At 27.5% G+C, this 18,396-nt stretch overlaps 1 protein-coding gene across 1 annotated transcript in view; it reads right to left on the reverse strand.

The window, feature by feature from the left end:
- LOC111632676 (neuroligin-4, X-linked-like) overlaps positions 1–17,473 on the reverse strand; it is a 76,240-nt gene extending 58,767 nt beyond the window's left edge. The window contains exon 1 of the mRNA XM_023377175.1: positions 16,687–17,473. Coding sequence (XP_023232943.1) covers positions 16,687–17,119 — 433 coding nt within the window. The 5' untranslated portion in view covers positions 17,120–17,473. The remainder of the gene's footprint in view (positions 1–16,686) is intronic.
- Between the last annotated feature and the right edge of the window lie 923 nt (positions 17,474–18,396).

The raw sequence follows: 18,396 nt of genomic DNA on the forward strand, positions 1-18,396 counted from the left end.
TATATAATATAATATAATTTAAAAGTAAATTATATATCAAATAAAATCGCCATTTTTTTTAATATTAAGTGAGTAAATTAACTTAAGAAACTGTTTTAAAACGTAAATTTTATCGTTAATATCATAACAATTAAGTTAAATTAATACTGTATAAAAATATTTTTAATATAAAATTCTTATTAATTTTCTACGGCTTTTAATGTTTTTTTCTGGTTATAGTAATAAGGTACTTTTCTATTCAATGATCTATTTTCAATTTGTAAAATATAAAAAAAAAAAGTTAGAAAAGGCAAAACACGAAGTAGAAAAAGTACTTTGTAATTCGAGGTAGCATGAAGAAGAAATGATTTCAAGAGAGCATCGAGCTAACGTGAAGAGGTAATTGTTTCAAAGAACTAAAGAAAGGAAAATACCTGAAGGAAGAATTGATGAAAAATACTTCCAGTCGGTTCCATCTTTACTTGAATTTTGAGCGGAGCCGATAGCTATAGTCTCTTTCTCTTTACTTTTTTTTTTTTCTTTTTTAATTCTTTTTTGGGGGAAAGGGGCGAATTCTTTCTGGTGTAAAATTATAATGGATTCATATTCGTCAAGCAAATTACTCTATGATGTTTTTAGTATTCATTAATGTCTTCTTTCACGTAACATTCCTAATAACGCTGTCAGATTTTATCAAAAATCAATTAAGAAGAAAATCAAAAACCAGCGACATTATAATTAATAAACCAAGTTTTAACAATTAATCAATTTTACCTTGTTTCAACTTTACAAGTCAAGCAAAAGAGAAATAAATTAGTCGAAGTGAACATAGTTACAAGGCTTAAATATCTTTTTCTCTATTATTTCGTCTTAAACTTTCTTTTATAGTTACGAAATTGTGTTTATTACAAAGTTTACAATGCATTTTTTTAAAAATTTTATAACGGTTATATTTTATAACTTTTAATGTAAGGTATAATTAGATATTCTAATCTTGTTAAATTTGGTGTTTTTGAATTTATAGAAAAGTATATTCTGTGAATAGAAATTATTAATGTAGTCATTCACGTCCTGAACTTAAAACTCAATTTTTAAAGTAATTTCTTTCAAAATGGTTGTCAAGATAATGTTTTTCTTCCATTATCGAATGATTCATTTTCACCTCAAAGCATCGCTGTCGTTTAAAAAAAAAGCCAAAGCCATATAACAATTCAGCTTTAGTTACATCGTTGCTTAAAACAGCTTTAGTTGGGCGATAAAAATCTAACATGGCACATTGTGTAGGGCCCATTGTTACCGTTGTAGAAACGTTACTGCACACATTACATCCGTCCAACATCCTCTTCCCAATACAAATTGCTGGTCTATACATCCTTGCTCCCTTCTTCGGCTCCACTTCCATAGAGTTTCAGTTCGTCTCTCGAGTTTACNAAAATATTTATACATGACTATTATACATGGTCGCTATCTGAATTACATAATAAACCCCTTAATGAAGCTTTATTTTAAGCAATAATTTATAGTGTAAACTTAAGAATATGAGGCATATATGCATTAAAATTACAGACGGAGGCCATTTCTGTGAAGAAAAATAAAACAAAATAACCTCCAAACAACAGCCAGTTTTATCTTCCCGTCAGTGGTCGTTGTTTAGAGGTTCGACTGTATATGTCAATTTACTCAAATAATTTAGCATATAAATTAAAAACAACGATTTTTTTTTACAATTTATATAGATTAATAGACTTATATACTTCCTAATAATGGAAACTATAAAGGATTTATAAAAGAGTTTGCCAGCTATTCAATTGTTTATAAGTTTATTTCTTAAGATAACCTGTAAGAAGCGTACAACTTATTTATCACAGAGAAGAGAAAGTTTTGAGAAGTATGCTAACTTGTTTTGGGAATAACAACATCTATGAAGTATGTTGTTTTGTGTATTTCGACGCCTGTCTCAATGTCTGTCCTATTATGATTAATTGTTTTGTCTGCTCACGTCTCTCTATCTTAATACAATTTGTCTTACTCTCTAGAATTGTAGTGTATCAGGAATTACAGTAATACGTCATTATTTATTTATTTTTAATAATTTTTTTAAAAATAAAAGTTTGTATTTTTATGATTAATTTTTCATGAGTAATTTTACGTTCTTGATTGAATCTCTGTTTATATAATCTGCCTGGGTTTTGAAAGTCATTTCTCTTTGGGTTATTGCAACGTCTGCCTTAATTAGTATGGCATCTCATTATTATTATCATTAAACATTTAGGTCATTCTAGATGGCCATAAATTGATTTTTACAAAGAAAAATTGGATGAATTTCTATATTTTTCTCCTGAAATATAGTATTTTCTTTTCACAAATCGCAATTTCGAAATAAAATGATACATTTGCGGTTTTGGGAGGAGTATCTATCATATCTATAATATACGCTTAAAAAAATTGGAGCTTTTTTAGAAAAAAAGGAGAAACTTTTTATCGTTTTTGTATCGTTTCTTCTTATGAAAGTCATTGGAAAAATTCAAAAACTTGAAATTTTGCACATAACTGATATACAAACGTCCTACTTCAGGATTGAATATGCCTATCTGTAGCGCTTATAATGTTTTATTTAAAGTCGCAAAGAAACTTTTAAAGGTATATGCAAATGATTTNATTTTAAAATATTTAAGCTTCTTTTATAAAATAATATATATATATGTGCGTGGGGGCATTCGGATAAGTATATTATTCTTTAATATTTTGAAATATTCAATAAAACTATCGAGAAAATGATACCCCGTTTAGGAAGTTCTTGTGCATTAGAAAAACTGATATTCTGAAATATTAAAGTTCAACATTCATAAACAAAAAGGAAGAAAATATACTTAAATTTACTAGATCCTTTCTAGTAAAAACGATAGTAGAAAACTGTAAGGTTAAAGTGAGGATAAATTGAAGCTTTTCAAAGTGGTTTTGAGAAGATAAGAATTTCTAGAGATCGTTCACTCCTTTTTTTTACTATTTTTATACCTTTATAGATGGTATAAAAGATCAAAATAGAAATCAAGCTTGTTAGTTGCTTGTTTACTAGACTAAAGGATATCTTTACTTTAGTAACTTCAGTAACTTCCTGATAAAATTGCTAAACAGAAGTTTGAGTATTTTTATTTTCATATCTTTTGCATTATTTATAATATTTAACAAGTATAAAGTGCATTTTTAAATTGCCTCTCATGCTATCTATTAATATTTAAGTTAAATCATAATTATTATTATTTTATTTCTAAAATATTTTATTATTTTTATCTTCACCTTTTATTCTCTTAACATATTTTCTTTAATATATTAACGTCATAAAATTAAGATAAAAATAACCAAAATTTAAGCTTCAATACCGCCGTTATCAGTAATATAATTTTCCTATAAATTTTTATGCGTTTATAAAGAATTACAAAAAAAATCTTAATTGTAATATAAAACAAATATAAAAATTAATATTTATAAAAAAAAATCGATTTAAAATTAATTAACTTTTATTAAGCATAAGCGAATGGGTTTATTGATGCAAGTTTATCTAAAACATCTAATTATAGTTTGTGAGAATTTTTAAAGGAAGAATTGACTCTTCGCCTCTTGTTAGATTGAAGCTAAAGAAAAATTTGTGAACATACATTCATAGGAAAAAGAAATCTATAGGGTGTCTAGAGGTGATTGAACCTAACCGATCACGCATTGGAAAAATGAGATTGATTCAACGAAGAAAACATCTTAAATTTTTCCAAAACGATAGAATAAACAAGAAATTCAAACTATAAACAAACTTTATAAGCAATATAATTTTAATAATATATAAGTTTTATATAACATTTTAAGAAAAATCTGTAAATCTCTCGTAAGAAGTTTTAAATTCATGAATAACTATGACAAAGCACGCAACACCACGCTAACTATAATTAAATATTATTTTTGTATGTAACTTCATACTTAATTAATTCCAAATTTAATAAAATATAAAACCCGTGCGGTTTTCATTTTGGTGTTGCAGCAGTTTGTTATGGAATATGCTAGAGAAACGATTTCCTTACACAACCGAATAGTCTACTAGTTTCTACTAGAGAAAGCATTTTCTGATGTGTTAGATATCCGGGATAGGAAGAAAAAAAAGGGAAGGTAAATTCCTATCATCCATAGAACTGTGAGTCTAACCAGTCGTCCACTGTGACCGAAAGGAACCTTGCTCCTAGTCTGGATCGATAAATACCGCTAAGGCAGACATTACATACCTTGGGTAGACCACATCTCTCCCTCCGAAATGGCAAAGTAAGGTTAAATACAACAGGTACAGATATTTGGAACAAGAATGCCCCATAGACTTACTTGTCTGGAATATGTGACGATAAGCGAGTTGTAGAGAAAGGTAGAGAGAAAAAAAAGGGAAGATCTATAATAATAGTAATCTATATCCAACAACAGTTATAAATTATGACAGTTAGTTAAATGCACCGGTGGTTAAAGGACATATAAAATTAAAGATAAGAAACATAAAATAAAACTTTGAATATTATGTAAATAAAATATATATATATATATATAAAAGGCAAGATTTAATTACCTAAATTAACCACACAATTGACTTTATTGAATAAATTAATGTACGAGTAGTTAAAATGTTCTAACTGCTAAATACATGCTTAATTAATAAATATTTTTGTTTTAAAAGTAGAAAGATAATTATATTACCATAAAATTTGAAAGAAAAATTAATATTATTATTTTTTTTAACTTAATTTTTAGATGTTGAAACCATTATTCTTTAAATTAAATGGTTTGGTAAGAGCATCTTTAAGTGTTAAAGGGTGAAAATTATGGAAAATTTCATTTTGTAATATATTAATTATGCAAGATGCGTTTAAGTAAATATTAAACGGAAGATAATTACAGTTACTTCCTATACATATTTACGTTAAGGATATTGTTGAGAGTAATTGGCTGTCAATTTTGAACTATTTTAAGAAAATTAATCAAGATAAAAACAAAAAAAAAAACATATACATATTACGGCGCTCAGAAAACAGTTATTAAAAAGGTATTTAAGGATGATAAATGGTACATTTGGATAATTTTAAGGCACATTGTGTAGGGCCCATTGTTACCGTTGTAGAAACGTTACTGCACACATTACATCCGTCCAACATCCTCTTCCCAATACAAATTGCTGGTCTATACATCCTTGCTCCCTTCTTCGGCTCCACTTCCATAGAGTTTCAGTTCGTCTCTCGAGTTTACAAATGTTACATCAACCGATCTACTTCCACCATTCAACAAATAACCATTTCAGCAACTGCCGCTCCATCGTCCCCTTTTTCTTCATCGTTTCCCATCTTAACTTCTCAGATAGACCACTTGACAACCACTTTTATCACATCCCAATTTCACTTTTGAATTCATCAAATGACATTTCCTTCCTCAAGTAGAATGGTTTACTATTCACCTATAAGAAGTTTTATCTCAGCAAAACCCATCACGGTACGTTTAAACTACAAACTATTTCTTATATATACATTTTTAGTGATAAAAAACGAAATGATCATAGGAACGTAGGCGAAACTTTACTAGTAATCTTCGACACATTACTTCCTTTTACTGGTTAATACGTTCCATTTTAAAATATTTAAGCTTCTTTTATAAAATAATATATATATATGTGCGTGGGGGCATTCGGATAAGTATATTATTCTTTAATATTTTGAAATATTCAATAAAACTATCGAGAAAATGATACCCCGTTTAGGAAGTTCTTGTGCATTAGAAAAACTGATATTCTGAAATATTAAAGTTCAACATTCATAAACAAAAAGGAAGAAAATATACTTAAATTTACTAGATCCTTTCTAGTAAAAACGATAGTAGAAAACTGTAAGGTTAAAGTGAGGATAAATTGAAGCTTTTCAAAGTGGTTTTGAGAAGATAAGAATTTCTAGAGATCGTTCACTCCTTTTTTTTACTATTTTTATACCTTTATAGATGGTATAAAAGATCAAAATAGAAATCAAGCTTGTTAGTTGCTTGTTTACTAGACTAAAGGATATCTTTACTTTAGTAACTTCAGTAACTTCCTGATAAAATTGCTAAACAGAAGTTTGAGTATTTTTATTTTCATATCTTTTGCATTATTTATAATATTTAACAAGTATAAAGTGCATTTTTAAATTGCCTCTCATGCTATCTATTAATATTTAAGTTAAATCATAATTATTATTATTTTATTTCTAAAATATTTTATTATTTTTATCTTCACCTTTTATTCTCTTAACATATTTTCTTTAATATATTAACGTCATAAAATTAAGATAAAAATAACCAAAATTTAAGCTTCAATACCGCCGTTATCAGTAATATAATTTTCCTATAAATTTTTATGCGTTTATAAAGAATTACAAAAAAAATCTTAATTGTAATATAAAACAAATATAAAAATTAATATTTATAAAAAAAAATCGATTTAAAATTAATTAACTTTTATTAAGCATAAGCGAATGGGTTTATTGATGCAAGTTTATCTAAAACATCTAATTATAGTTTGTGAGAATTTTTAAAGGAAGAATTGACTCTTCGCCTCTTGTTAGATTGAAGCTAAAGAAAAATTTGTGAACATACATTCATAGGAAAAAGAAATCTATAGGGTGTCTAGAGGTGATTGAACCTAACCGATCACGCATTGGAAAAATGAGATTGATTCAACGAAGAAAACATCTTAAATTTTTCCAAAACGATAGAATAAACAAGAAATTCAAACTATAAACAAACTTTATAAGCAATATAATTTTAATAATATATAAGTTTTATATAACATTTTAAGAAAAATCTGTAAATCTCTCGTAAGAAGTTTTAAATTCATGAATAACTATGACAAAGCACGCAACACCACGCTAACTATAATTAAATATTATTTTTGTATGTAACTTCATACTTAATTAATTCCAAATTTAATAAAATATAAAACCCGTGCGGTTTTCATTTTGGTGTTGCAGCAGTTTGTTATGGAATATGCTAGAGAAACGATTTCCTTACACAACCGAATAGTCTACTAGTTTCTACTAGAGAAAGCATTTTCTGATGTGTTAGATATCCGGGATAGGAGAAAAAAAAGGGAAGGTAAATTCCTATCATCCATAGAACTGTGAGTCTAACCAGTCGTCCACTGTGACCGAAAGGAACCTTGCTCCTAGTCTGGATCGATAAATACCGCTAAGGCAGACATTACATACCTTGGGTAGACCACATCTCTCCCTCCGAAATGGCAAAGTAAGGTTAAATACAACAGGTACAGATATTTGGAACAAGAATGCCCCATAGACTTACTTGTCTGGAATATGTGACGATAAGCGAGTTGTAGAGAAAGGTAGAGAGAAAAAAAAGGGAAGATCTATAATAATAGTAATCTATATCCAACAACAGTTATAAATTATGACAGTTAGTTAAATGCACCGGTGGTTAAAGGACATATAAAATTAAAGATAAGAAACATAAAATAAAACTTTGAATATTATGTAAATAAAATATATATATATATATATAGAAGTGNAGACTAAAGGATATCTTTACTTTAGTAACTTCAGTAACTTCCTGATAAAATTGCTAAACAGAAGTTTGAGTATTTTTATTTTCATATCTTTTGCATTATTTATAATATTTAACAAGTATAAAGTGCATTTTTAAATTGCCTCTCATGCTATCTATTAATATTTAAGTTAAATCATAATTATTATTATTTTATTTCTAAAATATTTTATTATTTTTATCTTCACCTTTTATTCTCTTAACATATTTTCTTTAATATATTAACGTCATAAAATTAAGATAAAAATAACCAAAATTTAAGCTTCAATACCGCCGTTATCAGTAATATAATTTTCCTATAAATTTTTATGCGTTTATAAAGAATTACAAAAAAAATCTTAATTGTAATATAAAACAAATATAAAAATTAATATTTATAAAAAAAAATCGATTTAAAATTAATTAACTTTTATTAAGCATAAGCGAATGGGTTTATTGATGCAAGTTTATCTAAAACATCTAATTATAGTTTGTGAGAATTTTTAAAGGAAGAATTGACTCTTCGCCTCTTGTTAGATTGAAGCTAAAGAAAAATTTGTGAACATACATTCATAGGAAAAAGAAATCTATAGGGTGTCTAGAGGTGATTGAACCTAACCGATCACGCATTGGAAAAATGAGATTGATTCAACGAAGAAAACATCTTAAATTTTTCCAAAACGATAGAATAAACAAGAAATTCAAACTATAAACAAACTTTATAAGCAATATAATTTTAATAATATATAAGTTTTATATAACATTTTAAGAAAAATCTGTAAATCTCTCGTAAGAAGTTTTAAATTCATGAATAACTATGACAAAGCACGCAACACCACGCTAACTATAATTAAATATTATTTTTGTATGTAACTTCATACTTAATTAATTCCAAATTTAATAAAATATAAAACCCGTGCGGTTTTCATTTTGGTGTTGCAGCAGTTTGTTATGGAATATGCTAGAGAAACGATTTCCTTACACAACCGAATAGTCTACTAGTTTCTACTAGAGAAAGCATTTTCTGATGTGTTAGATATCCGGGATAGGAGAAAAAAAAGGGAAGGTAAATTCCTATCATCCATAGAACTGTGAGTCTAACCAGTCGTCCACTGTGACCGAAAGGAACCTTGCTCCTAGTCTGGATCGATAAATACCGCTAAGGCAGACATTACATACCTTGGGTAGACCACATCTCTCCCTCCGAAATGGCAAAGTAAGGTTAAATACAACAGGTACAGATATTTGGAACAAGAATGCCCCATAGACTTACTTGTCTGGAATATGTGACGATAAGCGAGTTGTAGAGAAAGGTAGAGAGAAAAAAAAGGGAAGATCTATAATAATAGTAATCTATATCCAACAACAGTTATAAATTATGACAGTTAGTTAAATGCACCGGTGGTTAAAGGACATATAAAATTAAAGATAAGAAACATAAAATAAAACTTTGAATATTATGTAAATAAAATATATATATATATATATAGATGGCAAGATTTAATTACCTAAATTAACCACACAATTGACTTTATTGAATAAATTAATGTACGAGTAGTTAAAATGTTCTAACTGCTAAATACATGCTTAATTAATAAATATTTTTGTTTTAAAAGTAGAAAGATAATTATATTACCATAAAATTTGAAAGAAAAATTAATATTATTATTTTTTTTAACTTAATTTTTAGATGTTGAAACCATTATTCTTTAAATTAAATGGTTTGGTAAGAGCATCTTTAAGTGTTAAAGGGTGAAAATTATGGAAAATTTCATTTTGTAATATATTAATTATGCAAGATGCGTTTAAGTAAATATTAAACGGAAGATAATTACAGTTACTTCCTATACATATTTACGTTAAGGATATTGTTGANGGTATGAAAAAAAAAAAAAAAAGAAAAGCAGTAGTGACTGCTACTTTGGTATTTCTGTACTGTAAAGACATTGTGAATGTTTGTCTTTCGTATATGTCTTCCTGTGTAGACATTGCTTCAAATTGTTGCTATAAATCTCTTCTTAAAGAACCATTGTTTGATATTTCGGTCTAGGCACCGAAAGAATAACTGAATAATACAAAAGACAACTCGAACATTGCTGCATTTATGTCCCTTAAATGGCAACTTAAAGTCGTTGTTGATCTAAGAGCTTATTTTTTTCTTATTTTACCTTTAAAAATGTTTATGGTGATAATTTTATTGTTTTTTAAATATAGTATTTTAAACAAAGCAAAACAAAACAAAAGAAAAAATTTATAAGCAGATTAAATTTAGTATATCTGTAACCTCCTTAACCTTGAGCCACGTTAAAGATTTATAGAGAAAGAAGAAAGAACAGTCGTGCTATTGAATATCTTTTCTGGCACGGACAATAAATATATGTCTTTTATGGAAATTATCTCTATTAATTCTTATAAATAACTGGTGATGTTTAATTTTCAACACTTTCTTTATATTTTAATGCAGTAAATTATATTTAGAAGTCTTATAAGATGTGTCTACAAGTAAAATTAATGGAAATCATTATTATATCTTAAATAAATATGAAGATTTTCGATTAGACTTTTCCGCTCGTCTTTGGTAAACTCTTAAGAGATAATTTATAATTAAGTTTTCGTAGAGATGGAGAGAGAAAACACATGATCAATAAATAAATTTAACTCTTGACATTTGTAGAGAATTATTTATAAAAATAACTGTTTTAAATATTAAACAGTAGAGGAATTTATTTATTTGTCATCATTTTAAAAATATTATTTTGTTTTTTTTTTTTTAAGTTAGAAACTGTTGCATCAATGCAGAAAGTCGAATATTCTATGGTCAACATAGAAAGACAGGGTTTTCTTACTAGGATATATCACAATCCAAGCCTGTAACTTATTGTATATGATTTGCAGGTGGTCATATACACCCTTACTGACACATGTAATATTTCCCATCGAAGATATGGAAAGCACTTATTATAAGTACGGAAATAGAGAAAGGAACAGGATATCCTGAATATTTTTCCTTTATACAAAGATCTTTATCTCTTGAAGAAACATTCCACATGAATTTATTTCTCTGTAAATCCCTATTTTAATAATCCAACTATTAAAATACAATTCTCACGAATAAATTTAGAATAAAATCGATATTTATCCCATGTAAAATATATATATATATANTATTATTATGAACTGTGAGTTGGAAAATTTCACTTTAAGTGGATTTAATCCTCTTGATCTCTTTCAAAGTTTCTAGTTAACAAAAATTTTTATGAGAATTTGAAATTCATTTTTTAAAATGTTTACATAAATTTTGTATATTTTTTTAAGGATGGAATCTTAAGTTTTTTCTAGAAATAATGACGTTTTAGTATGATTAAAAATGTTGACATAACGTCCGAACAAAGGCTGTCTCTTGCACAGTTCGTTGGAAGTTGAACGATCAACAGTATACGGCCCTATAGTACTTTTTTGTTTTTTACTTAGAGAAAATGGATAATGATTTTTCTTTCCTCAGGGAAAATCCTTTAGCGGTACAGATGGTATTGGTAAAGGAGAAATCTATTAGTGTGGTCAATCAATGTGATATAGATAGAGAATGAACTCATCATGGAAATTCTGTTAAACCGCTTATATCATAATCTTTAGACTCTATTAGTGAATTCTAAAACTTAAACTAGTATTAAAAATTATAGTAATAAAAATAATTTTTAATACATCGACTCAAATAAAGAAGCAATTAACAATTTACTACTAAACTTAATTAAGTAGGAAATGAATTAAAACTTTCTTGATTGCGCCCCGAAGCCATGTTTCGCTTCGGGACTTTGAACAGAAATCAAAATATGTAAATCTCTCTTATGAGAATGGTAAAGAGTAAAAAGAAGAAGAAGAGGAAGGAATATATTCATAAAAATATCCTTCATTATTTCTGTGTGAGAAACAGATGTGTGTGTTTATGAATGGGAAAAATGCCACTACCTTTACTTTCTCTAATGGTTGTTCATTCTGTAAAGATCGTTACAGCTAATTACATGGCATTACAACCTGGTCCAGTAGTTGGCCAACCAGAGGATTACCTCATGAATTTGTTACTTCAATTCGCTTTTGTTTGGTGTTACTTATAATCTCGTTTTCTATTTATAAGTTGCTTTGGTGTCACTCCCCGTGCCAAAAAATCATTATGGTCTTTCTAATCTGGTCGAATAACGCAAAAGCAAACGATGTGAATTAATATTTGAACTAAACATTTGGACAGTATATAAACATTACAGTGAGTTACTATCAATAAAATATTAATTTACACTCCGTTATGTTAGATTTATCGTATTAATACTGGATTATTTATGCCACGGTTAATTTGGATTCTAGTAATTTGAACGTAAAAATATGGAGATATTTTCTAACTTTATTTTTATTCTTTCTGTCGTTAATGTACATTTAAATGAAGTTTATTTGTAATTATTTGTTAATTTTAACTAATCACAAACTTCGAAAATAAATTACAAATGTGTTTTTTTATATATATATATATATATTCTAGAATACTTTTCAGTGCTTAGACAAAAGTAAAACGTGATTATAATTAATTTAAAATGAAACTAAATTAAAGAATTAATGTATAGTACATGCCTTGGGAAATTAAATCCTATTAATTGATTAAAATGTTATATTATAAAATAAGAAAATATATAAAGTAATTCGCAAAGATTAATAAATATAAGAACAATTAATGTATAAAAAAATATATTCAAAAGTAACAGCTTTATTTATTAATATAACTGTCTAAAGTATTTCCAAAATTAATCTAGGTCGATACATCAATTTAGAAGTTATTAATAAGATACACCAGACAGACAGACAGACATAGAAAAAAACTTAGACAAACAGCCGGTTGAATGATCTTACAAACAATATTTTAACATAAAAAAATTAAATATTTAAACAAAAAAAGACGAAACTCTTCTGGTAACAGCAAACTATCCAAAATACATTTTAAACTTTCGCATTTTAAAATAAAAATAAAAAAAAATAATTTTAGAAAATAGCTGCTTTAAGAAGTTTATTGTAAATTCGAACAGTTTGGCGTTTGTTAACCTTAATATCTTTGGTAAATAATTCATAAGCAGATCAAAATCGACCTGGAAAAGCAAATACTTTAATAGAAAGTAAGGTTAGGAATTATCTTTTACGATTATTATATTTTACTTCGATAATTCGTTTATATTTAGCATTAAAATACTTATAAGTATTTAAGATAGCTTCAGGAATTGTAGTTTTAGTCGTAGCAAAGTTTTATAAAATTTACGACGATCGGGGATTAGTTGAGAACAGGAGCAACACTCTCTCTTCTCTTGTCTTAAACTCGACTGCTAACAATCACACTTTTACAGTCTACCGGTTCCAAATCAATAATATGCATGGAATCAAATACCAAAAAGAAATGTTCTTTAAATCCAAAGTCATTTTATAATACTTGAAAAACGAAACCATTCCTTTTCTATATTTCTGCTGATAGATGCAATATAAAAAAAAGGAGGGNTATTTAAACAAAAAAAGACGAAACTCTTCTGGTAACAGCAAACTATCCAAAATACATTTTAAACTTTCGCATTTTAAAATAAAAATAAAAAAAAATAATTTTAGAAAATAGCTGCTTTAAGAAGTTTATTGTAAATTCGAACAGTTTGGCGTTTGTTAACCTTAATATCTTTGGTAAATAATTCATAAGCAGATCAAAATCGACCTGGAAAAGCAAATACTTTAATAGAAAGTAAGGTTAGGAATTATCTTTTACGATTATTATATTTTACTTCGATAATTCGTTTATATTTAGCATTAAAATACTTATAAGTATTTAAGATAGCTTCAGGAATTGTAGTTTTAGTCGTAGCAAAGTTTTATAAAATTTACGACGATCGGGGATTAGTTGAGAACAGGAGCAACACTCTCTCTTCTCTTGTCTTAAACTCGACTGCTAACAATCACACTTTTACAGTCTACCGGTTCCAAATCAATAATATGCATGGAATCAAATACCAAAAAGAAATGTTCTTTAAATCCAAAGTCATTTTATAATACTTGAAAAACGAAACCATTCCTTTTCTATATTTCTGCTGATAGATGCAATATAAAAAAAAGGAGGGGGAATATTAAAAAATAATAAAAAAAAATCTGGAAAAAAGCATTTCAGATATTCTTCATGCAAATTTAACTGTATAAATTTTTAATAAAATTATTTACTACAATTTTTATGGAATTTTTACACATAAAAATGTATTTTTTTTTCTCCGTTCTAATATAGAAAAAAATAAATAATATTACCTTAATAAAATAATTATTTAATAGTAGATTTTTAAATATTTTTTTCAAAATATAATATATAAAAATAATATTTTAACTTTGATTTCTTTTATTGTAACNTTTCGTGTTGGAACAAATTATTTGGTTTTACATGTAATCATATGGGGAAAAATGATTCATATACCGTATTTTATATATATATATATATATATATATTATTTCTTTTTATTCTAATTTGAATTTATTTCAGTAGGTGAATTACATTTTAATATACGATATAAAGGATAATCATAATTAAAAAGTAGGTGTTCAGAGCAGTCTGTAGAAGGAACTATCTGGTAAATCTCAACCAAATTTAATATAAGTACTGTACTGAGTATGCTGCTTCGATTTTCGGGGAAAAAACGTAACTTTATAATTTAGCCGCTAGGCGAAAATTGGTGCTACTGTTTCCATTACTGTCTATTAAATTTCGAGAGTTAAGAAACAAACTGTAATAATTTTACTTTATTTACACATGCAATTACAGATGTGAATTGTGAAATTGAATTGCGGAATTGAATTGCGGGATTCGTTATAAAACATATTTTAATATATACTGTACAGTACATTAAGGAGATTGCAGCACCAATTTTCATTCTAGCGGCTAAATTTTGAAGTAAAATATTTTTTCACGGAAATCAGAACCCATATTCAGGACAGTATATATATACCAAATGTGGTTGAGATTTGCCCAATAATTCTTTCTACGGACACTTGAGTTGCCTGCTCTTTAATTATGATCACCTGATGTATATTGTATTAACAAATAATTAAGCGTGTAACAAAAATAAATTAATAATAGAAAATTGTAAAATTTATATTAAATTATTATATTATAAGATAAATTACATAACTTTAACAAAATATATACTTCTTCTATGATATTTGATTAATTATACACTTAACAAGAATATTTTATGATAATTGCTTTCTATAAATACGAAATTTGATAAAGCAAATCAATGAAAAAGTGAAAATAATTTTACTTTTTTTCCAATAAATTTTTTAAAACATTCTTTAAAATTTTATTACTTCATATTTTATGATAAATGATGCATAATACTTTACATTTATAAGCTTCAAGTATTGTATTCTTTTCATTAATTTTACGGTTTATGGCTCGATTTTTTCTACATAATTTCATCCAATTTCAAATTTATTATCTAAAACAATCTCGAATCGAATAATACAAAATCAAGGTAATAGAATAGAGACAGAGAGATAGAGAAAGGGAGAGAAGCAGAGAGAGAGAGAGGGGGAGAGAGAGATAAAATCATATCATCCATAACATTACCATTGGTTGTTAGTTTAAGCGAATGTCTTAATATAAAATATTCGGAAATTCATAATTTTATAAGTATACATCTAACAGGAACTTAAGATAATAATCTTAGTGAAAGCACCTTTCAATTTTAAATAAATAAACTATTCATCAAAGCGAATTATCAATTAAATATCATAATTATTTTACTGATTTTGAATTATCCCGAGTAATTTATCGCACACGGTTACTGAAGACAGGATCATAAACGTGAATGTTCGTCGTAAAATCCTGGATGATTATTGTTGCAATGCACATTAAGATATTGCACTTTATATTACTAGTTACGAATGGATAAGTGAAGCAAATTTCAGAGAGTAATTGCTAAATTTCATTATTAAGAAAATTATACTTATTTATTTATTTTTTTATAAGAAGGAATAAACCAAAAAAATAATAATAATTCTATTTTTATAGCCGAAATAATTTTTTATTCATACAAATTTTACTAGGTTTTAGAATAAAGCATTTTACATTTTCTCTTCTTACTATTCCCAAATGGTTCCTCTTCCTCCTTCTTTTTATATAATATAAAATATATATATTTTATTCAATATTCAACAATCAAAAATTTAAAAATTATGACATAAAAAGCTTTTTTAATTTGCGAATTATTTTTTATTAACTGTTAAATTGTATTTAACTCGTTTTACTTATTTTGGTAGAGGATAATAAAACTCGTTTTATGTCCAGTAAGCTTGATTTTCTGTGATAATGACCGTCTTGGATATAAAGATAATCGAAAGAAATAATTTTTTTTTTTTACTATTTCCTTCCATTTAGTCTTTCTATATATATATAACTCTTTATATTAATGNAAATTATAAATATTTATTACGGATAATTAGGTTTCTAAACTTTCGTTTGACAAGATTGTCAATGTATTGCTATAAATTTATTTGGATTGTTGTCATTTTTCTGACTGTCAAATTTTCTATCATTTTTCAAAAATTGCATCTTTTCCTTCGTTCCAACAACCAAAAGATACTTGAGAACGAAGACGTAACGGGATGCCAAGAGTTGTTATATCTCTCGTAAGATATATTTTTTTCGGATCGAAATATAGAAAAAGAAAAAAGAAAAATTTGCACTACGTAAATTAAAAAAAAATATATATTACAAGTTAAATTGTTTTTAATATATCCATTAATTATTTTCTAATACTTTTTATATATCTTTCCTTGTAATTTTTTTTCCCTCCGATGTTTGTTGTATTTTTAGTGTTTATGATCAATTTTTTGATTTATGATTCTATTACTGTGATATATTTCTTGTTTTATTTTTTAAGTCTGGTAATATTTTCTAGATTTTCGGATTATTATTTTTGTTCCTTTACTTTTTTTTCATTTTTCTTACGTTGTTATTTTTAGAAAGTAGTAAGAGAAAATAATAATAATAAATTTGAAAGTGTAAAAATAAATTTAAAAAAAACAGAAAATCTTTATGAATAAGTTTCCTTAAAGTTTACTCACCAGATGCGGGCGTATAGATGTTGAGATGGAGACAATCTTCGCTCTGATTGACGAGATAAGGGAGCAGACGTCGAAGATATTGAAGTCGACCCCAAGGCATCCTGCGAAGAGCCTCTGTCTCATTGGCAATATCCGGAAGACGTTGAGGACAGACGGAACCAAATTGGTCCGCATTCCTCACACCCTTCCAATGAGATGGGGTCACAGGTGGCATGAATCGTAGGGAACCTACAGGTGCACTTGCATACGGAATACCCAAAAATACTTCGACGGGTTGAAGACGTCGATTGGGAAAAGTCACAATGGTACCACGTAACTCACCATATTTGGTGGTCACCACACTTTTACTAGGACGCCTATCAGCGAGCACGTGCTGGCACCAAGCCAAAATTAAAGTAGTAAAAATCAATGGTTTCATTCCTAGGAAAAACATATTATTATTATTTTTTGTTCTTAGCTCCTCAGCTGTTATATAAACACTCAGGATACTTTATGATATGCAAATATCTGTAGATACAGTGTAACGGAAAGTCCGTATTCCAACATAGTGTCCAAACGTTAGTTGAATAGTATAAATTACGTCTTTCCCTCTTGAACGGTATCCATCGCATCCGTTCGCCTTCCATTCAGACGGAGCATGGTGTGTTCTCCACGTTTCTATCTTGCAGTGCGGCAAATGGCGAATAGAGAAAAATTTAGTCGGGTGGAAAATAGCGAGACCCAGTATCGGAAATCAACTCTGTTCGTCCATTGTTTACTGTGAGGCAGCAGCCTGCAAGCTGTCGTGCCTGCAAGACAAAGAATGCGCGGAGCAGATGAACCGAGCATGCTCACTACCAGCTCTGTTTCTGACGAATGGCTGATGGGACTTTCCCAGTATGCCAGGAACAAACCATGAAACTATCGCTGATCAGAAAAGAATGAATAATGTGTCCGAATAAACAGCTGATTTTAACATTAATTCCCCCTTTTCCCCCTCTTTAAAGTCGTTTTCCCTTCATTGTTAAAAACATAGAAAAAAAAGAAGAGGAAAAAAGAAATTCATGCTAAAGCACTAAGCGAATGAGAAATAAATGCATCAGATTCTACTCAAAGATATGCAAATAAATTGAAAATAAAAATAAATAAATAAATATAAATTCAATAAATTCAAACGCATTTTCTTTAAGCCCGTGTTTGCATTATTTAATAAATATTTTATAGGTTTTTCTCGGAGTTACAATTATTTATTATCCTTAAAAACTTTTATCTGAATATGTTAACAAGACTAGTTCTCGTGTAGAAAAACGAACAAGAAGAAGAAGAAGAAAAAAAAAAGAATTAAATTTCCTTTTTTTATTGGAAACTTCTTGATCTAATTTAAATATCCTACGTCGTTTCTGCTAAGAATATTTTTTGTTTATCAGTAACTTGATCTCTTATAAAGAGAAATCATGTCCAAATGACAGAAGTAATTCATTTTTCTTCAGATCTTTGGTCAATTTATTCCTTAGGTCAGCTTAAACGTAATAACAGGGGGAAAAATAATAAATGGGGAAAAAGAAATTTTATAGTTTATATCTATATATATATATATAAATGGACATGTGTGTCCCTATATTTCACTTTTCAGCCATAACTACACATCGCACATGAATGGTGTTTGTATGTGGTAGTAGCCCCAAGTCTCCATTTGTGCACTATGGTGGTTGCGTCTTGATAGCTATAAGG

Source organism: Centruroides sculpturatus, unplaced genomic scaffold (genome assembly GCF_000671375.1).
Source record: "Centruroides sculpturatus isolate CEXI.00-Female unplaced genomic scaffold, Cexi_2.0 scaffold119, whole genome shotgun sequence".
Taxonomy (NCBI): Eukaryota; Metazoa; Arthropoda; class Arachnida; order Scorpiones; family Buthidae; genus Centruroides; species Centruroides sculpturatus.